Here is a 22277-nt window from a genome sequence, read left to right on the forward strand (position 1 = left end):
TTTTATAGTAAGAAGGCAAATCCAAGAAGCTGTGGATCTTATGGATATTTCTCAAAGTGGCCATGATAGTATTGCCCCAATCTTTGTAGAGTCGATACAACTACCATCGGTTGATACAATATGCCCCAAAAAGTGGATTTCATGGCAAAAGAATTTACTTTTCTTGTCATGGACAACTAGCCTATGCTTTATATAGTTTATTAAACACAATGTTTAAGTGCTTTTTATGCTCTACCTCGTTCTTTGAGTAGACAATCATGTTATCAAAGAAAGTGCCCATAAATCCTCTGTGATCCATCATCTGATTAAAAGTGGCAAGGGCATTCGTAAGCCCAAAAGGCATGACAATAAACTCATATAACCCAAAGGATGACTTGAAAGCTATCTTAGGCACATCCTCTAGTCTAATGCGTATCTGATGATGCCCACTTTTCAAATCTATATGGCTAAATATGGATGTTTCTTGCAATCTATCCATAACATCATCGATTCAATGAATTGGACAGTGATTCTTTATTGTGATCTTGTTCAGAGGACGATAATCAATGCACATACGCCATGAACCATCCTTCTTTTGCACCAAAAGCATTGGAGAACAAAAAAAACATGAGTTGGGTTGAATTAGCGCTTTTTCTAACAGCTCATTCACTTGACTCGTAATATCCTCCTGCTAGGCTGCATTGACTCTCTAGGGTGGCTGATTAGGTGGGCTAGTACCGGAGATAATATATATGTCATGATCTTCAAGTTGTCAGGTGGTAGCTGCCCTGGAAGTGACTAAGAGAAGAAATCAACATATATATTCAGAAATGACATGCGAACCTTCTCTAGCTACATTCTCACTATCATTTTTATCCTTAGTAAAAACCAAGTACGTTGAAAGATGATTTTTCATTTCTTTAGAAATAGCAATTACAAATACAAGAAGGATAGATTCTCCTTTCAACTTTACATCAAGTGTGAGTGCCTTTCTCTTATGCTGAATAGTGATCTCATTTGCATGAGAATCAATCTCTTTTGCAAATTTGAGGATGCGGGATCAACTTTCGTTTTATAATAGTTGCACTTTTAGCAGGCTCTTTAAAGGTTAAAATTTCAGCTAAATAAGCTCTTGCAATATCCTCTTTCAGACAAGTATATTCCAATTCTTGTAGAACTAACAACCATTTAGTTACCCTTAGGGTATTTTTAGTACATTGCAAAACTTGTGGCAGCAACTACAAACTAGTAGGTACTACAAATGGTTTTTGAATCAAATATGATTTTCATCTTTTAATTGCGTATACCAGCCCCCATACTAATAGCTCCTCTTCTATCCAAGCCTTTTTAGTTGCTCTAATAGATCTGGTTATGTAAAATATAGGTTGCATATATGACATTCCCTTTGCTTTCTACATCAAAATAGCTCCCACTCCATTCTTTCCAATGTTGATGCTGATGAAAAAAGGTTGATTCCAATTTGGAGGCATAAGAATTGGCAAAGTACTTAGCTTCTCCTTTATTTATAGGAATGCATCCTCTTTAATTTGAGTCCAAAGCAAAGGATCTTTTTGAATGGCTTTCTGCAAAGGATACATATACTCAGCTAGTATATGAAAAGACCCTTACAGGTATCTCAGTTTTTGGACAAAGCTCATTAATCCTTTGAGTTTTTGGAGAATCCATAAGAAGCAAGGCCTCAACTTTACTAGGTTCAGACAAAATACCATTAGTAGGCACTTCATGACCCAAGGGTATGGTATATTGGGACCTGGATCTGTTTCGTGATGGTTGCATACTTTTGGGGCTGAAGGAGGACTCCTTTTCCCGGTTGTAGGTTCTTATGGCCCTTCGGGCTTCAATAAAGGAACAAATTCCTAGCTTTTTGATTCACCCCTAGCCATTTAAGTACTCCTGGATAGTTAATGCTAACGCTACAGCACTGCATGGGTCGATACGTGGAGCGCTTAGGATCCATTGTTTACAACTAGGACTACTTGGGGTATCTAATCCCATTCGCTCGTCTAGCTTTCATCTCTGTGTGTCAAAAAAATAAGAAAATGAACACTTTAAATAATCTTGTTTCCTTTCTCTTCTGTCGAATCCCTTTCCTTGGTGCTTTACACTAGCAGGCAGCATTCATGGTAGTTCTTTTCCATGCTAATTGTACACTTAAGAATGTCATGAGTAGGGATCATATGGCCCGATTAACTATCAATTAGATAATCTAGGACAATGGAAAATTTAAATAGAAGCTTAAATGATCACATGGAAAGTCATAAAGCATGCCATGCTACTAGTCTTATATTACACGATGTAAATAAATTGAATTCTCATAGCAATTAGCCATCAGCTTTAGATTGTCACGGTTGCTACGTGTATTTGCTCACCGAAAGAGATTTGAACTCTTAAACCATCTGCAAGCGCTCTCCTTATTAAGCTATTGGTGTGGGTGGAAGGATCTCCTTGGCAATGGGAAGGGGTCCTCCCTTAAGCTATAACATTGCTACAAATAAGGATTGTGGTAACAGTAGGCCATTCCATCTATGGCTGAAATGGTTTCCCTAGCATGATAAGGTATATTCTCACTAAGTTGGTTATTTGGTGTGGCCATTAGTGTGGTGTTGAAATCATTTTGTTTGCACATTAAATCTATATCACAAAATTCTATGGTCCCTCTTTTCATAGGGCTTTTTTTTTGGTGCAAATAAAATGTGGCTGATTATATAACTCAAAAAATTGATTACAACGGAGTGCTCATGCTTAAAAGACTAGTTGGAGCTGATGCAGAGTCACAAATATGTCATGTATACAAGCCTCTCAAGGCAGCCTTCAAACCGACCACTTCACACGACCCTGCCTCGATGATGAATATCTTGTTCTGCATCCCGGTCTCATATAGAAGGTGGTGGCCTTGGCAAATTGCCTACCAGTAGAAAGCTCCCCATGAGATACATCCAAGGCTGGGTGCTGTAGAGCGAAGGATGCAGCATGTACCTCTCCACACGAGCTGTGCCGCTTCACATGACCAAAGGTAGTGCTTTGGTGTTTGCAGAGATTACTGTGTCCAGCGCATACAACCTTCCTCCTGCATCTGGACAAGCCAACTTCCCACCGCCAAGCCTCCATGTGCCACTAGCCATAAGAAATACAATACCCTCCTCCAACAATCCCATAGGCAGCGCCAGGTCCGTCGGAAAGGCTTCGTGATGCCATGCTCCTCCCAGTGCTTGCTACATGATAGTGCCCAATCCATATTCTCCTGCATTAGTACGTGTCTGCCAATCTTGGCAGTGTACTCTAGGAACCTCGGTGGCTTCTTGGCCACTGCTGAGGCCGGCCATAGCCACTCTCTCGGGTCCCACTCCAACTCATCAAGCAGCCTGCCCTCCTAGATCCAGAGGCGCCAATCCCTGAGCTCCTGCCAGAAGACAAAAGGGCCCAACCGCCATGTCTTCCCTTGAAGGCCAATCACCCGGATTCTCTTCCAAGAGAGGACAGCTAACCCCTCGTCCTGCTGCTCTCTATCAAGGGCCAAACGCTCTCCCTCCTGTACGGTGAAGAAGGTCCCAGGTGGGGCGCCGTCCACTCTACCTGCCACGTGTAGGGGGATGCCTGCTAGTGAGAACCTAGTGGCCCATACTTGGGCTCTATCGGCTCTCGTCTCAAGGAGCAAGCCACTCCTGAGGTATTGCTGCGTCTATCTCCCTTCTCCTCAGCTCCACTCTTCTTTGGCAGCCTGATACTCGTTGCAACACCTCCTCGTCCACCATCTTGTACACCTTCCACTATGTCCTGATGGTACGAGTTGGGCCAGCCTCCTTGCCAGCCCATTGGATGTGGGGGCGCTCGCCAAGATGTGCTCCTTTCGGATCTTTGACCTGGGGGTTCCAGATGACGGACTGACGATTTATCTCCGCTTGGTAACCTGGGGGGCTCTGGATTAGAGCCTTGTGGAGGCCCTGCTACATGCGGATTAAGCTGCGCAAGAAAGGTGATCTGGGCGGGGTGATTGGAGTTGATGTGAAGATCCATCTCAGGGACGGCCTCGACTCACCGCCAAGCCTTGGTCTACAGTCCTGAAGACCCTCTTGCAATATGACCTTCCATGTCTGCGGTCTTGGTGTGAGGCCGTGGATAACTAGCTTGCCTAAGAGGGCCATACTCTGATACTTTGGATCTATGATCCCCAGGCCTCTCTATGACCGATGCTGTATGATGGTTGCCCATGCCACCTTGGCCTTGGAATCCCTGGAACCGTCTGACCGGGAGCAAAGGAAATTTCACACTAGGCGGCGAAGCTTCACCACGCAGGATGAGGAGAAGCACCAATACGAGGCGATGTACCAAGCCGTCGCTAGGAGTACCATGTTAACCACCAGGGCTCAGCCTGCTAGTGAGAGGCGACCCGTGCACCAGTAGGTCAGCTTTCTCCGAACAGAATCGAGAACTGGGAGAAACTGTTGGGCGGGAGTGATGTCGAGTCCCACTTGGAACCCTAGGTACCGGACGATCTGCCCTCTTCTCACCCATCTAAATCCGACGTGGACGCCCCACTCGGTGCTAGAATCCGGGTCTGTGAGGAAAGCAACCGACTTTCGCTAGCTGATTTTCGCTCCTGCTATAGAACAGAACACCTCAAGAGCCAGCCTTACTCTCTCCAACATCAACTCATCGTCCTCTATGTAGAGTGCTGTATCATTTGCATACTCTCAGTCTAACAACTCAGTCTCCTCCCTCATAGAAAGTAGGAGGCCGCGTAATCCGCTCACACATGGCCTGGGGAAATGTGACATCGCCTCTGCAAAGAGTAGAAATAGGTACGGGGCCAAGGGGCAGCCCTTTTGGACTGATCTCTCAAGACCAAACTCCACCCCTCGCTTGCTACCTATGAGAACCCTGCTGGTGGCCGATTTGTAAAGTGTGGCGACCCCATGAATCCAAGCATGGGGGAAACCCAACCTCACCATGGTGTCCTCAAGGAAATCCTAGTCCACCTTGTCATAAGCTTTCTCGAAGTCCAAGAGTAGTACGGCCAGTCTCTGCCCATTGTGTTGCGCCCACTCTGTCGCCTCAAAGAAGGTGAATACATTGTCTAGGATGCTGCTATCTTGGAGAAAGCCTGTCTGTGTGTCATGGATGATATCTGGGAGCACGGGGCATAGTCGCCTACCAATCATCTTTGCTAGTGCCTTATAGGCCACTAACAATAATGTGATCGGTCTCCACTGGGAAAGCTCCAACTGGCGGTCTCCCTCTTTGGGGAGAAGGCTGATAAGGCCTGTCGACAGACTTCTTGGCATCTGTCCTAACGTGAAGATCTCCTGGAAGGCCATCAGTAGGGGGTCCTTCACCGCCTCCCAGTAGGTGGTGAAGAATGCCTTAGAGAGGCCAATCGCTCCCGGGCGTTTCTGCCCATCCTGTGTATGGAAAGCCTCCTCTAGTTCCTTCTCTGTGAAGGGGGCTAGCAGGGAGCGTCCCATCTCCTCCGTGATGAGGGATGGGATGTGATCCGAGACTTGCTGCCTACATCGCAGTCCTCTAGCTGAAGCTGTCTCCTGTTGGAAAAGGCACGTGTAATAGTCGGTGGCAATCTCCATCACCTTGTCTGGGCTAGAAAATCCTCCCATACTGATCTCGCAGGCTGCGTATTTGCTCTCCTGAGGTGCGAGGGTGGTGCACCTGGAAAAAATTCATGCACATCGTATCCCCCTTCCGCACCTAGAGATCAAAGTAGGGGTGTTGTGTTCTTCTCGTGTCTCTTTCTCTTTACTTCCTCATTCAACCTTTTGTTTGGATCTTGACCTTTTCCTGAACTTAGATGATCACCCTATATCTTTTCACGCAATGTAATATAGTGTTGTGACATTGCGCGTCCACCATTGCAAAGCCACTTTGGAGTGTCTTGATTTTGTCACTAATTGGAAACAATTCTGTAGGTGATGGCATTGTCTGGTTTCGTTATTTTATCATTGCAGCAATTCTTTGGTAGACTACAACCAGATCTTTTTGTACTTCTTCACCTAATTGCTTTTACTCTTTGATAGTCTCAAGTATATGTGGTTTGATTCTTTCGAAGAGTTTTTTCTCATACTAAGCAATCTATGTGAAAGAGATCTAGTCTAAAAATCCATTGACAATCACAAAGATGACCACGATTTGGCATTCAATAGAAATCGGGGAATATTATGGTTATTGAAGCACCTCGGTAGGCCTAGTACCGCAATATGGCAAAAATTGGGTAGTAGGATCAAGGTCTAACCCAAATAATGCAAAAGCGACAACTTCATGATGTTGTGCCAACTCTAATTTTAGGGTTCCACAAAGTGTTTTCATCGCTTACGGCTAAGGAGCAGACCCAATGCGACTAACAAATAATCCTACGTTAATGACTAGCCAAAACCCACGATGGAAGAGTTCAATTTTCAAAAAAGTTGGTCCATGTGTAATAAAAATGACATTGGTAGGAATGTGAACAAAGACATCTCCAACTTATGTTTCAATGACAGGTAAGGGAATTAAGCTACCCACACCAGTCTAGTCTAACCTTTTGGTGGCTCTTTCCAATGAACGCAAATATGGATAAAAGACATCTCTAGGGAAAACCTCACAACCTGGTGGTCAATGCAATAATAACATTTACCAATATGCCACTAATTACTTATTGAGATTATCGTAAATGATTAATGCGTACATTCCATGATCTCTTCAATATTCTCCCATAGCACAACTGGAATATAGTACCAAAAATTACAACGGAGCAGAGTTCAAAACAATAACTGCCACAACGGTAAAATATTCCAAAGCACCAGCTCCCTACAAAATCTTAACCAATTATGTCAAAGTTGAACGTTTTTATCCAATGGCTACATACACACAAAACAAATTTTCACTGTCACAAGTGCTTTGTGTATTGATTGCTTTTTAATTCAAGATGGTATCAATGGCATAGTAGTCTTTCTAGTCTATTAGTCATCGATTATCAATACTCATTAACCACGACCTATAGGAACCAAGCTACCTATTGCTTTTAACCCCGTTCGCATAGGTTCATGGACGGATTTACGTGCAATAATGCGAGAGGCTTTAACTTCCACATGTCTTCATTCGACTACACTCAAGAATAGAATCAAGCTTTTGCAAAAAAAAGTGGCCGTAATCGTATTCTTTAAACCATGCAAAATAGTTGCCTATCACATGGCTTTCTAACCTAATTTTATTGAAAAATTATTTTATCTGCAAACTGGCCACAAAAAAACTACTCGGGTTCGGCCTCGCCTAGAAATCTTACTTTGTGTTTTTTTAGAGTCTATCATAAATCGCTAGAAAGTATAGGCAAGCAAAACCCTCTGTTATTATTCTCCATCAAAGAGCATAACAAATGCATAGGTTTCTTTCCTAATACCTAGCCTTTATCAAGTGCCTTTCTATTGCTAGATTTTTGACATGTAATATGGGACCTTTGATCTCTATTCAAGGCTTTCCTCCCCTTAAAGATCTCGTCGTTGTTATCTATAAGTAGTTGGAATCCTAGTAATAAAAGGTTCAACTTCACCTCAAGATGTTATTCAATCTCCTTTGCTCAATACGGTAATAAAGCATTCATTTTTTGTAGGCTCCAAAAGATGTCAATCTATTCAATCAAGTCTACTGCAAGTAAAAGATGTATTTGTGCTTATTTGATAGGACATGGTCTCTTGGAAAACATAGCAACCATAAACATTTAGAAATGGAACGTTAGAAATGTGTTTTGTGAGCTTCTTTCAAGAGGGGATAAAATAGAAACACGAGTTTTTTAATATAGGGATTTTTAATAGTTTTGACTAAGGAAAGAGGTTTTGAACCTCTATGGAACTCTCTCTTAAACAAAGAATGGCCAATTGACCTTGAGTGATGATAGAGTTAATTGAGAATAATACGTTACATATCCATGATGCATTATTGACTTGTCACTTATGTCAAAGTTAGTCTTTGGACAAGCTATACTATGGTTTAGAACTTAAACATCATGATTCATATATATCATACAAAGAAAATTGCAATAAACATGTAAATAGCCTATCTACAATATGGATTGCGTAAAGTTGCAACGTCATGATTCTCATTTCAAAATATACTGAGAAAATGTCAAAATCCAGAATGAATCATAATATATCATAAATAACTCATAAATGAGACTAAAGTCAGATAATAATTAACTCTCAAGACAAGAATAGATACTAGATTGACAAAGTCCAATAACTAAACAAAATCACAAAAAAATGAGTCTCTTATCGAAAATCTTAAGTCCTTACGAGTCATTACACATCATCATCATCATATTTAATATTACCCAACTGCTTTTGCCGTAATCTTATCACACAATCAAACCATAATACCTCAATAACCTACTCACGACATAACCAGAACTTTGGTAAACAATGACAACTTGAAAGACTGCACGTGTCCATCCCACGAAGCATATTTATTGAAAAAAGGAAAAAAAGTGCAGTGAGGGGAATGATTTTAGTGAAGGGTTCGTTTTAATAAATTATTAACAATGGTCTTATTACCTTATTAAGTGCCTGAAGTCCCAGACCTCTGCGAAGCATTATTTGCTTGGCTACTCTTGAAGTTTTGTTGTGCCGTAAAAGTTTGCTCAGAGGCTATAACATCCACAAAATTGTTTCTTCTTGTCTGCTCCTCCTCTAAGAGCAAATTGACTAGCTGTAGAAAAGTAATCGGCTGTGGGGCAATCCTCATGGTGAGGTTCAAGGCCATATGAAAGGCCAAGTATGAGAGCGGCAATGAATTCAATGTAGTAGATATCCGCTGTGCATTAGAGTTATACTCATTGACATTCATAAGATGCTCATGCAAGTCTTGAAATTTGGTTTAGGTGATCCTACATGGAATCACTCTCATCCATCTTTAGTGTCTCAAGCTCTCTCTTTAAGAAAGAGATGCAGGTCTCATTCTTACCAGGAAACATATGCTCCAATGTCAGCTAGGCTTCTCGTGAAGAAGCTAGAGACCAAATGTGAGGGATAATAGTCCACTGAACTATGAATGCAATCAGCAGCAAAGCTTGTGCATCCTGTGTATCCGATGCCTTTTGAGCTGCCGATCTTCAGGCCTAACTTCTTCTCTGCTTACGTAGTCCCAAAGATTCTTCGCAATCAGCACATTCTTCATCATGAAGGACCAGAGTGAATAGTTGTTACCATCCAACCTGTCCTCCTTGGATACATAGATAAATACATCACCTCCGTGATTTGCCATGATAATCAATACCTAGAAAGAGTAATGTCCAAGTTGGACTAACCTGGAAATCTCAAAATTTCCAGAAATTACAGCAAATAGCTTGCTGCCATTAGCAAACTGAAGTACATTATGTCAAAATCGTCTATAATGCACGCATTCCAAGGTTCATTCAATGCTCAACAACACTGTAGAAATGAAAGCCCCAAAATTTCTTGCTCCAAAATGCTAAAAAACAGTCTATTTCAGATTGCAATTGCTCTGCATGTACCAATGTCTTCACAAAACCCAAAAGCCCCAAAGTTCTTCACTTATTTGCCAAGAAATTTTTGCATCAATCGTGTCCCAAACATGTATCCAGACTATTGTGCCTTCGGGGTAGAAGCCCATTTTCCAGAGATGAATCTGGAAAAAAAAGGTAAATTTTTTTCTTTAAAAATTTTTTACCTCAAAAACCAGTCGAGTTGGTGGTGGGCGGCTTGAGCAGGTGATGAATGAGTGGTAGACTGGTGATCGTCGAAAATGCAGAGGCGTCGCTGGCCATAGGCAGGCGGCCCCAGTCATAGGCAGGTGCAAAGGCAGAGCGCAAAGGGACTTGGTGGAGGGTGCAAACGGCATTGCAGGTGGGGTGGCCCAAGCTGGCGTATCGCACGGAAGTTGCGTAGGCGAACTGTCAGACGATCAGGCGGCGTAGCAAGGCTGGTGGCGGGCTGTTTGGTGCAACTGGTTGGGTGCAGCATAGGTGCAGGCGAACACTATTGCGTTGGTGGTAGGTGAGTTGGGACTGCTCTGGTGGAGGAGGCCGACGAGACTAGGCTTCTTTGGCGGCGGCTCTGGTTGACTAGGCGGCGCAATTAGGAAGGTACGGACTGAGTTGTACTTTGCTCTGATACCAAATGTGAGGTGGAGAGGATTGAAGCTCAGGTGAGAGTGGAGTAGATAGTGTGGAGAGTGAAGCACGACACCCAATGGAACAGATTGAAAGTGTAAGATGAAAGTACAAGGTACAACCCTTAAACCTTAGGGTTATAAGAGGGTGTTCACACCCGAAGTGTGCAACACAATAAGTGCCCGAAAATGTGTAACATAGGCACATAAAATAAAGAGAAGAAATTTGGGGGAAAAAACCTATTGTACGAAGAGTATAAAGTGCTCTAGTGTCCCACTGATCACCGACACTCCTCTGTGAGCGTAGGCGTGAGTGAAATCCAACACTATCGACTCCTAAGACAATACCACTGGGACAAAAGCCAAGAATCGCTCTTAACAAAAGTTTTCAGATCGACACTGCATAAGCAAAACAAGCTTCCCTATACCAATTTCTTTCAACCAAGAGCTCAACCCAGCCTTATAATAGCCCAAATATTCAAATTTACTAGTATCGTATTTTTAGGAGTGGACCTGCTGCAGGTGACGGTTGCTGTAGGTAATGTGGATTGTTGCAGAGCTTACAGAATTACAGGCAGTGAATTTCCTTTCTTAATCATGGTCATGTATTCCAGCACAAGAGTATATGTTCCAGCACATTTCCTTTGATAGAAGCTATAGTGGCTCAAGATCCACTATAGGTGTTGCTGTTGGGCAGGTACTGTGGGACCGTGGAAGACACATGATCATAGTAACCGCGAAACGGGTTTTGCTGGCACTGAAATGTGAAATGCCTAAAGTGTTTCACTGAAATGCAAAATGCCCCGAGTAAAGTGGCTGACTAAAACACAAATTTTAAATTGTAAACAATTATTTTTTCTTACTTTTTTGAGAGTTTCAAGACACTCTATATATATAATAGACATATTTGTTGACACACAAGATTCACATGGTATAAATGTATAAGTTGCAACTTATGGTTCATAAAGAGACTATCTTATCTTATATATATTACTCAACCATTTCACTTGGGACTTGCCCAAAGGTAAAATATTTTGGGGTGAAATGCAATGTTTCAAGGGTGAAACGTTTCACGGTATTTCAGCATACTCTTTTCAGATACACACTATAGAGCTTCAAAACTTCTTGCAGGTGTTGAATACCATTGTAAGGACTGTGGATTTGTAGGAAACAACTTGTTTTTTATTTTAGATTTGTAAACCAATACAGACAAGCATGTATTTCAGCATACTCTTCTTTGATAAAACACCGCAAAGCTCTCAAGACTTGTAGAACCTCAAGAGTTGTAGAGGATGTTGAGCTAAAATATGCATTACTTGTTGATTAACCTCTTAAACAGCCCCAAAACACACTAAAAATGCTCTTTTAGAGTAAAACCCTAAAATTGGGAGCGGTTCGAGAGAGTTCAGTGGAAACCCTAAAACGGGGAGTGGTTCAAGAGAGTGTAGTGGAAACCCTAATTTTTGGGGCGCCCTTCCACATCTATAAATAGATAGGCTGCCCCCATTCAACGATCATCCTTGTTTGCAGGTTACACCAGCCCACACATCCTCTTCTGCTGTTGGCAGCCAGTTTCCAGGTTGTAGCCCGTCTATCTGCTGTCCAGTCATCATCGACTGCAGCCACATTATCTTCAGCCTGTCCATTGCTATAGGCGACAGCTCTCAACTCCCATCACCCTTCTCTAATTGATAAGATACTAGTAAATTGATAAGAAGGGTGATGGGAGCTTCTGAGTAGTCCCAGACAAGGATTTTGCTCATCTTCTTAGGTTCTATCAATACATAGTGCTTTGATTCATTGAGCTTTGTCTTTATCTTGTGTACCTTTTGTCTATTCTTTTTCTTCTCTTCTATCTCCTATTCTTTACTTCTCTCTCTGATCCCTGGTGGATACGACCTTTCGACTAAAACCCCTCCGACACCACATGTAGTGACATGCCCATGGTTAATCATTTTCATAGACTAAGGTGTCGTTCGTGTATCTCACACAAACCATTCTCACACATCTTTCCTTTTTATAGGTTGTCATTTTGACACATGGCTTGGTTCTTCTTAAATTTTGTGTGTACTTTTCTCTTGTATTTTTTATATTTCTCCTTGCAAACCTGCTCATTTGTCATTGGAACTTCGTTCATACTGCACATCCTTGTTTCTGACCTTCCCTTGGACATCTTTCCTTTTTGCTGCACTCCTTTCTGGTGGACGGATTTCCCATTATTTAGTTTTGATTGTGTTTACGTACGTCTTTTTCACCCATTTTTCAAGTGAATGCGTGTTTTCGGCATTGGTATTGGCATTTACTGTTCCTAGCAATTCATACATTGAGTTTGTTCCATAACTGTGTCAAAGCCCTGGTGAATTAGTATGCTCTTTCCTTAGTGTGCTAGGTTCTTGCTGGCCATACTTACTTAATCGAGGATTGATAAGGCACTTTCTACTCGACATTTTTGAATTAAAGGAACAAATTTCTATTGTAATAGTTTCTGATTTACAATTAAAAAAATTGAAAAGAAAATGTCTCGACTGATTGCGAGAGGAATGAGGCAAGCATTGATGATGGTAGGTATGTCTGACTTGGCTTTGTAGTTCTCTGAAAGCCTTTGTATTGCGGGAATGTCTCTTGCATTGTCCTGGTATGAGCCTCTTTTAGGGCTTGCGATGCATAGAGTTGCCTATTATAAGGGTTGCATGGATTGTAAGGTTGTTATCCTTTTTTTTTGTTTTTCAAAGAGAGAAAAATTTACTTATTGAACTTCTCAGGGAAAGCTTCCTGAGCCGGTATTTTCTTGCAAGGTTACATTAAAGAAATGAGAAGAATATAACTCTGTTTGCAACCTTCTTGCTTGTTTTATAATCACAATGTGATGGAAATGCTTACTTCTTTTTGCTGGTGTTAACTGGCTGCAAACTGCACTCAATAATGTATGAGCTTATCCAGTTTTGTGTTTACTCTGCAGGTTGGAAAAGAGAAAATCGAAAGGAAGGAAATAGGAACTAGTCACGCGAATAAAAAGGCAAGGAATTTCATTTATTTTTTTATGTAAAGCCTAAATAGTACCACTGCTCTATCGCAACATATGTGGGACCTCCTCTGCAGGAAGATTTGTGATGAAACAAGCCATTTGGGATGAGCCCAATGGCCTTCCTGTCCTTATAAAATAGGGGTGATTACTGGGTACAGTGCAAATTGAATGCTGTGGGATAGTTCTATTGGTAGAGAGAGGTCTTGCTTCTACAAGAAATACAACTCGGCACCACATGGTACAACCATGACAACTCATGGGCAATGCTTTCCTTCAAGCAAACCACAGCCCGGCAATGCAAATGAGGCAGTTATGAGGACTATGAGAAAAGAGTGAGAAAAAGTCTGAGATATGGCTACTTTTTTGTCACCCCTTGGGGGAGTTCGAGGTTCTATAGGGCGTGTCCTGCACATGGATCCAACTGGGGACTGATGAAGGGGCCAGTCCTGCATCAAACTGTTCCGGTTATGTGGCAGTGGAAGCTATGATGGCATTTGGCGTCCTCTGGCGCAGCTGGAGACTGTGAAGGGGGGCCAATTTTGCTTCAAACTGAGGCATGACAAAGGGTTTGCTACTGGCTACAATGATGATGCTTATTACTATAATGCTAATGAGCAGGACTAGCAAATTTTCCCCTATGAAGAGGAAATCCTATGAAAAGCACCTCAGTGAAGTGATCAGCAAAGGAAATTCCAGGGTGCAAGATTCCATATAAAAAAGGACAATACTGGAATGACATCTCCTTAGCTGTCTAGTGCAGAAAGTCACCACCTGATCTTTTTCAGCACGGAGGATGCATAGCTGAGCTGCAATCACGATGCTTTTTGTTGCTGTAATCATCAACAGACTAGCATAAAAATTTTTGCTGTCAGGATATGTGCAGGAAGTCACCACCTAAAGCTTTTCCAGATCATAATGGAGACATGAAGAAGAGTTGCTGGGCTGCAGTGTACTGCTGCAGTCAACCATCTGAAGTTTCTTCTGATGAGGGTAGTTTAGTACTTTTGAAGTGATGGAAAAAAGGTTCAAGATCAAAGGTTAGCCAGTTATTTTTTTGGGAAAAGGCCACAATTCTATAGTTATATGTCTGACGAGACTTACCTCTTCGTGAGGGTAAAAATCTTCTCAACTTTACAGGCAGAAACAAGGGAGGAAGAGACAAGTTGCTGTGACCAATTTTTAGTCAAAAGGGATCAAACAGAGATCGGGCATAATCTTTGGTGATAAACTTATGGTCACGGTCAAATCCGTATAATTTGAAGGCCCTAGTAGTTGATACATGCAAAGAAGGATCCATATTGAAGCAGTCAAATGTTATAACTTTCAGACCCAGTACTTTTGAAGAAATGCAATTGCAAATCATATGTTGCTCTATTGAACCTCTTGATAAAAGAAAACAAATCAAGAGAACCTTGGAGATAAACAGCTTGTGTGCCCCCTTTTGTCCTGCCGCATCTATTCCTTGCCACCTGTGCATTCTGCATGCCTTCTCATGACCAGTGTTCTTTCTTCCCTGCTTGCATACCTCCTTCCAACCCCTGTTCCTCCCTGTAGCCTGCAGCACTCCTTTCTTCTTTCTTCGACTGTCTTGTTCACCTCCCAATACCCTTCCTGCCCCAGGTTGCTGCTTCTTCAGCCTGTTTTCCCCTTGCTTTGGCTTTTTTACCCCCATCCCCACCAGTGTTTTCTCTTCCCCTTCTCCTTCTGGCTTGGACTTTTACACTGCAGTGATAATGGCCACTTGTAGGAGTCAACACCGACTGGCTAGGGGCACTGGGCTGCCATATCTGAGCCTGCCAAAGGAGGCAATCTCCTCAGAGATGAGTATGGTTCCCCCTTTTCCTAGTAGGAGACTTTGGAGTAGTTCCTTTCGCACATGGTTTAATGCATCATTGCACGTGAGGTTTTCCCCAGAAGTTAGAGCTCTTACTTCCTAATGTGGCTTCCTCTTGAGAGGTGTCCTCTTTAGCTTGTAGAATGGTTGGAGACTGACCTACTCTTAAGCTTATTACAGACACCCTATAGGTTACTATAGCTGATGGCTCAATGAGTTGTCTCAGATTCTATTTGGGAAAGGGGATTTTCTGAGTTCAATATGGTAACTCTTAGTAGATGGGGAAGGTCCTCAGGAGGAGTCTATTGGATCTTTGCACTGTGGTGTACTGCACATTTTCTTCTAAAGCTAGGTAGTTTATTGACACCTAAGTACTTAGGCCTTCTAGATCAGCATTATAGTTGCAGAGAGGGGCAATTTATTACCAATGTGCTTGATGTCTCACAAATTAATAAGCATGCACATGATTGTGGCCTCACGCATCATGGACCCATTTCGGTTCTACATTCTTATTCCACTATTTATGGAGGAGAGAATGTAGATAGTTGGGTACTTTGGCCTTCCAATTTAGGAGTATAGCTGTAAGAGAGGCCATTACCAGAAACATGCTAGAGGCCTCACAAAGCGACAAGTGTGGCCAACAATGAGTGGACTTATGGGATGAGGATGGACAATTTGGATACTCTTGTAGGTGTCTGAGCAACACAAAGAGAAGAAAGGCGAGAAGGACGATGAGGCAACAAGAGAGACAAGGGTAGAGAGTGGATTTTGCAAGTGGTAAAGGATCTCTGTCCACAGTAAATGTAGTAGTTTGTTGACTCTGAGAGGTAGTGGACGATGCCTGGAATGTAATTTGCCTATCAAGCACTCCCTTGATGGCACAATTTTGGTGGCCCATCAAGAAACAGACCTAGGTGATGCCATCTGAAGCTCCCTTGGACTATTACAGACTTTGCTGCCTAGGTTCGCTTGAGTACATACCAAAGGGAAAGGCTTGCCCCATTCTAACGAGGATCAACTTGAAAATAAGATTCCCAAATAACGTTGAGGTGACTTGATAGCTTATCTAGCATTGGTTGAGGAAAATGCTTGTGCAAATTTGCTCATACCAAGGCAGACCTGTGTTCCACTTGGTTCAAAAAGGGTGAAAAATGGGGGGGAGCTAGTGCTCTGACCCCTTGGTCCATAAGACAAAATCTCACCTTGGCCCCCCTAAAACAACACGAAGTCGAGATCTATAGCGATTTTCCTATGATGGACATTATCCAACCCTTCGTAATTTTTCCTAATCTATCGTGCTTAAGGGGAAGTTTCTCAGCTTATCGAGACCACCCAACCATAGGACAGATTTGTTGGGGATTTGTAGTTTTGCTTTCTTTTTATGACGGAATTGCTTAGTTGTCTAATTATTTAGCATATTTAATTTGACATATAAAATCAAGTTCCATAATTAATCTATTAGGCACAAAGTTCATTTCATGTATTTTAGGTATAAACAGAAATATGAGATCAAACAATCCTTAGAAAATAATAGCAATAATTTATTTAGTAACACATTCTTCAAGGTGTAATGCTAATCCGGTGTTTGTTGCTTACACCCAAATCCATATCCAAAGCACGTGGTATAACGGATGCTCAAGCAATGTAACGAATGCTCAGGCAAGGACAACCCTTGGCTTCTATGCAAGCTAGTACATTCCGTGGTTGCATGAAGAAGTTTTTAGAAGATTCTAGAACATTCTAGAAGATTCAAGAAAGTACTAGATGATTCTAAGAAGGTTCTAGATAATTCTTTGGAAAGTTCTACATTACTTATATAATCACTTATGTCAATGATGCCATTATCTAGAAGCTTCCCCTTAACCTCCAATCTTCTCAATTCTAGTATAAATAGGGGTCTTGGGCTGCTACAAGCCCTTCAGTCTGGCCAATACTAGTTGTGAGGCTCTTGTGAGGTAAGTCCTCTTTCAATTCTTGTCTTGTGTATCGAGTCTTGACTTGTAATCAAGCCATGCTTGTGTGAGCATTCTCTTATAATCAAGTTATCTCACAATCAAATTTTTCTATTGTAAGAGTAATCTTCTTGCTCTCGAAGAGCATTTGTTGTGCTCCTAACTATCTGGCAAGAGTCTCTTACCACAATCTTGCCTAGTCGTAATGGAGTCTAGGATGGAAGATATTGTTGTTTCTTTACAAGGTGTCCAACAACAAATCCAAGAGCTTCAAGAAAGTAATGCAAAGCTAACAGACCAACCACACAGGTCAAAATTTATGGGTTTCCTTTGGCAGGTGCAATTGTTTGTATGTATGCAACCAGATCGGTACCCAAATGATGCTTCTCGGGTGGGCCTCTTAGGAACTCTCCTCTCAGATTGGGCAAGAGTAGGTAAAATAAAGATTAGAATTCTATGGCTAGGGTTGAAACCCACCTTGATTTACGCATTAGAATTTTGGCAATTCACATGTGCTTGAACATGGCTTGTGAAACTAGCCTTCCTTTGGTCGATGGGTGGTAATTCCTTGATTACAACTTAGTTTCAACAGTAAGATTTATTACAAAACTGAGAAATGCAAAATAACTTACAATCTTGGACAATGGACATCTTGTTGGTCCTAAAACTTGCCCCCCTTCAGTATTTCTTTAACTTAATTGAAGAAGAAGTTGATGTACAATGGGATTCTCCCAATCCCTTTCAGTATTCCAACTCCCCTTATTGTCCAAAATGACTAGGAAGTTTTCAATCTGATTTGCCTCTTGACAGTCAATTGGCCTTCACCTGCTTTGATGGAGATGAATAATGCTCCAAATTCATTGATTTACCGGTCCTTCCACTTGAATTTGATTGAAAATAACTTTAGCCTAGTTGAATCCAAGTCTCGGAGCTTTCATTTTTGATACGCTTCCTGTGGTTATTGCTAAACCCTAATTTCTCCAGATTAGGGCTTACAACAGAGCAATCTGAAAATTCAGTCTCTGGTGACCTCAATGCTGTAATTTTTGGAGCAAGGTTGGGAGATGAGAGAGAATGTGGAGGAGAGAGAAAATTCAGGCTTTCTTTACAAAGAACTGAAGAAACTCAATCATTTGCTATTGTTGCCTTGTCTCAATAACTTGTAGATGTAAAGAACTGAAGAAAAATAATCATTTACTGTTGTTGCCTTGTCTTGACAACTTGTAAATGCTGTCACTTGTTGTTGATTGGTCTTCTTTTGCCCTTGGCTGCCTTAGAATGTCCTCCAATGTTTGCAAATCAGACCAATAGCATCTCCTCCCTCTATTTTGCAGGTTGAATACACTAAAATGCCTCTCTGCGATCTCTAAAGACGTTTTTCAATCTTGCATGGGCCTTTTTGACAAGTGGCAACCTTTCCAAATGGTTTCTCAAGCATTATCCATAATTAAATATTAATTTTTTATCTTTAAATACTGAAAATTAATCTAATAATTATTTCGGTGCCTAAAATAATAATCTGATTAACTAATAATTAAATTGGCTAGGCAAGTTCCATTCTGGAGTGTCTTTCTGCGATCTTTGACCATCGGATTAGCGTTAGGTATCATTAAACATCACTTTTCTAGTGTTACCAATTGATGCTTATGGCTAAATAAATGACCTAGGCCAACAACAGGCACTAGATATCACCAAGTACTTGTGTGGCATAACTTACAGTTGTAAAGAAAATACCCTAACACAGAAGTATAAACAGAAACCGTACGACAAAGCACAAACTGATAAAAAAATATAGTTAGGGTAAGGGTTAGGGTAACTCAGAGACAATGAATACAATTAATAAATGAAATGATACGACTGCTAATGATACGATGGTCATGCACCAAATGTAAAATATTACACGGCACAGCGAACAGAATCTGAGAAAGAGATAGAGAGTACACAACAGATAAGAGGAGAATCAGTAAATTCTTTAACTCCAAACAACTGATACAAAGATGGCTCTGTCCACCCGTGCGCTTCCACTGTGTGAAGCTTAGATGGCGATCTAGACAGAAGATAGGTGAAGAGCTTAAGGCTAGCTGGAACAACAACTTTGACTGGGTGAAAGATGAGTATTAGATGGCTGCGAAGGGGTTTAGCTTTTATAGCCCGCGAAGGTCGTTAGGTCGGCTTGCTGACCGACCTACCATATGAGCCTCCACTAGTCGGCCAGGGAATATGGAATATTCCCTTTACCATCGGGCCGGGGGCGCTGCTCCCGGACCCCCGCCAGGGGGGCCGCTGGCCCCCCCTGGGACCCCACAATAGGGGCTCCTTTTAACTCCCTTACCACGCAACTCAATGCAATGTGCCTCGAGTTGCTACCAGCTTAACCACTCCGTCTAACCCAAAGATTAGACCCACAACAGTCACCTTTTTGCCATCCGGTCACATAGACCTCATCTGATATACAAGTCAGGACTCAACCAATGTCCGGGCTCACATTTGGCTTCTCCTCATAATGGGGGCTTTACAACTTTGAGCACCATGGATCATTGGTAGCACCTAATGAGGGTGGGGCATTGATCATATCTAACACCAAACACACTCTTCAGTGAATGAATACTGAACCTCAAACTCCTATATCTCAAGGATTAGGGCAGGGGTAATGAGCTGGAGAGTGTGTCTTACTCTGAACGGATCCCGAATCGCAACAAGGTAGCCTCCGGATATCAAACACTGTTAAATGCAACAGTGAGAAGCTGGATCTGATGCAGACAGCAGTGAGGAGAGAGAAAAACTAAAAACGTAGGCAGTAGGTAAGAGAAATACTAAAAACGTAGGCAGGACAGCTTGCAGGAGAGAGAAAGACTAAAAACGGAGCCTGTAGGAGAGATAGACTAAAAACGCAGGAAGGACAGCTTGCAGAAGAGAGAAAGACTAAAAACGGAGCTTGCAGGAGACGGAAAGACTAAAAACGTAGACATGACAGCCTACAAGAAGCAAACTCAAGGCTGTGATGATGTGGCAGGTTGTACGGCAGTATGTCTGTGCAGGAACAGGAGTCGCCTAGCTGGAATTAGCTCCAAACTGTGTGAAGAGTGTTGGAAATCAGGCACCAACTGATGAAGACAGCAATGGATAGCTTCGGCTGAGATGTCCTCCACGAATGGGGTGTGGGCAACAAGCTGAAACACCTGAAATCTGCAAAAACGAGATTAAGGGTAGAGTGGAGGGTTGGTTGCCAATTTATAGAAAATTAGGTTTCTAGATCCTCTCCCACTTAACTCTCTCGATCCGCTCCCTGTTTTAGGGTTTTGGTTAAAATAAGCCTAAAATAAGCATGTTTTGGGGCTGTTTAAGTGGCTAAGAGCAATTCTTAGCACAACAACAACAACTTTTTCCCTTGACATTCCATGATTCCCTCGGGTCGTCATGGGCTCGTAAATTTATTGTAACCCTAGTTACATCTCACATGTGCAACATTTACTTAACTATGTGATTAAAAATTAGTCCACATGTTAAGTGAGGTTTTAAATATACAATGCATTGCTGCTCAAGTATTCCATATGCTCAACACATGCTGAAAATTACCAGCCAATCATAACTTAATATAAGACTCACAAAGAATCTCAAAAACATTGCTAGATTATCATGTGACATGTCTATTTCTCATGAGCTCAACTCATCTGGCAAAACCAAACTGTGGCATAGCATAACCAAGCATAAACCATGGCTGAAACATCAATGGTATTATAACATATATTCTTGTCCATGAAAATAGATCTAAATCATTGAAAACTGAGCGTAATGTGATCATAAACTGATCAGAAACTACTTCAAATGTGACTTCAAACTGATCACAAACTCATTGCAAAAACTGAGCAGCAATCAATGCAAAAACTGATGCAAAATTGATCCCAAAAGTGAGCATAAACGGTCGTCAAGTTGATCAAAGACTGAGCTGAAACTAATCAGAATTTTTGTCTGAAGAATGAGGCAAAATTCATGCCACATTGATCATAACCTAAAGCAAAAGTATAGTTCCAGTGCCCGGGTGAAACTCATAGTCATTTGCATACATTTCACAGTAACTAGTACACTAAGTAGTGATCTCATGGCAAAGATATTGTCAGCACATTACCTTGGATGCATGCTGAATACATCCGATATCCAGTACATACGAGAGCTGTCCATAAATGGAGGAGTGGAAGTGCTACCTTCCCCTTAAGCACCAGGCAATACTCCAGACCCTTGCTTTGCTGAGCCTGACGGAGCTTGAACTAAAGTCGGCACTAATTGAAAGGCATCTAGATAAAGTTGCAATAATTGAGGATGGGCCGTCAAGTCATCCTCTTCCATTCATTTGGCATCTATTAGTGAATAATTTTGAAATTTCACCAAGTATCTCTTGTAAACTTTACCTTTGACCTTTCTTTTCTTATGCGCCAAAATTTTCTTGGGTACCAAAATCTCATCTAGCTTCTCAACCTCAGGCTGAATTTCAACAAATATATTCTTGGGCACATCACCATGAAAAGGCCTCAACAAGCCGACATGAAAGGCATTGTATATCCGCCAATGTGGATGTAATTTCAGCCGCCATGCCACATTGTTGATCTTCTCTAACACCTGGAAGGGCCCATAGCGTCCCAGACTCAACTTCGGATATAATCTCTCTCTTCCTTTCATCTTTTTCAGCCTTGCCTTTTCAAAACGCAACAATACATAATCACCCTTTGCAAATTGCAAAGCACGTCTGTAGCCATCAGTTGCCCTCTTTTACTTTTCTTGTGATCTTTGAAGTGCATATTTTATCTTTGCATATGCTAGATCCAAGTTTCCCACATAACGATCAACCTCAGAGATCTTATCCTTAGTTTGCAGAATATGAGGTACCTTCTTGCCACCTTCAACCACCTCAAATGGAGCTTTGCTCATGGAACTATGCACTGTGTTGTTGTAAGCAAACTCAACCAAGGGGAAATACTTCTCCCACTGTGTCTTGTGGTCTGAACGTAGCATCTCGAAAGATCTAACACTATGGAGTTTGTTTCCTCAGATTGACCATTTGTTTGTGGATGGAAGGATAATGAGAATTTCAGTATGGTACCCATATACTCAAACAAACCCTCTCAAAATAGTTGGTCATCCAAGGGTCTCGATCACTAATGATCGACTTTGGCATAGCATGATACTTAAAGATGTGCTGCAAAAACAATTGCGCCATATGATCAATGTTTATTTTATTCCTTGCTTAATAAATACCTCCTCAGTCTGTGATAATAAATGTGTAGGGATGCCAGCTTAATTTAAATACTGTCCTCTGTAATAGCCACTGCAGTCGGCAATTGTATGCTGATTATGCTCTTGCTAC

At 41.7% G+C, this 22277-nt stretch overlaps 1 protein-coding gene across 6 annotated transcripts in view; it reads left to right on the forward strand.

The window, feature by feature from the left end:
• LOC148015143 (callose synthase 3-like) overlaps nt 1-22277 on the forward strand; it is a 211187-nt gene that overhangs the window by 85805 nt on the left and 103105 nt on the right. For all 6 annotated transcript variants that reach the window (XM_087666094.1, XM_087666091.1, XM_087666089.1 and 3 more), the window contains one exon: nt 13067-13123. In XM_087666094.1, the coding sequence (XP_087522220.1) occupies nt 13067-13123 (57 nt within the window). The remainder of the gene's footprint in view (nt 1-13066; nt 13124-22277) is intronic.

Source organism: Lygodium microphyllum, chromosome 24 (genome assembly GCF_053477565.2).
Source record: "Lygodium microphyllum isolate KBCC chromosome 24, Lygodium_microphyllum_v1.1.10, whole genome shotgun sequence".
Taxonomy (NCBI): Eukaryota; Viridiplantae; Streptophyta; class Polypodiopsida; order Schizaeales; family Lygodiaceae; genus Lygodium; species Lygodium microphyllum.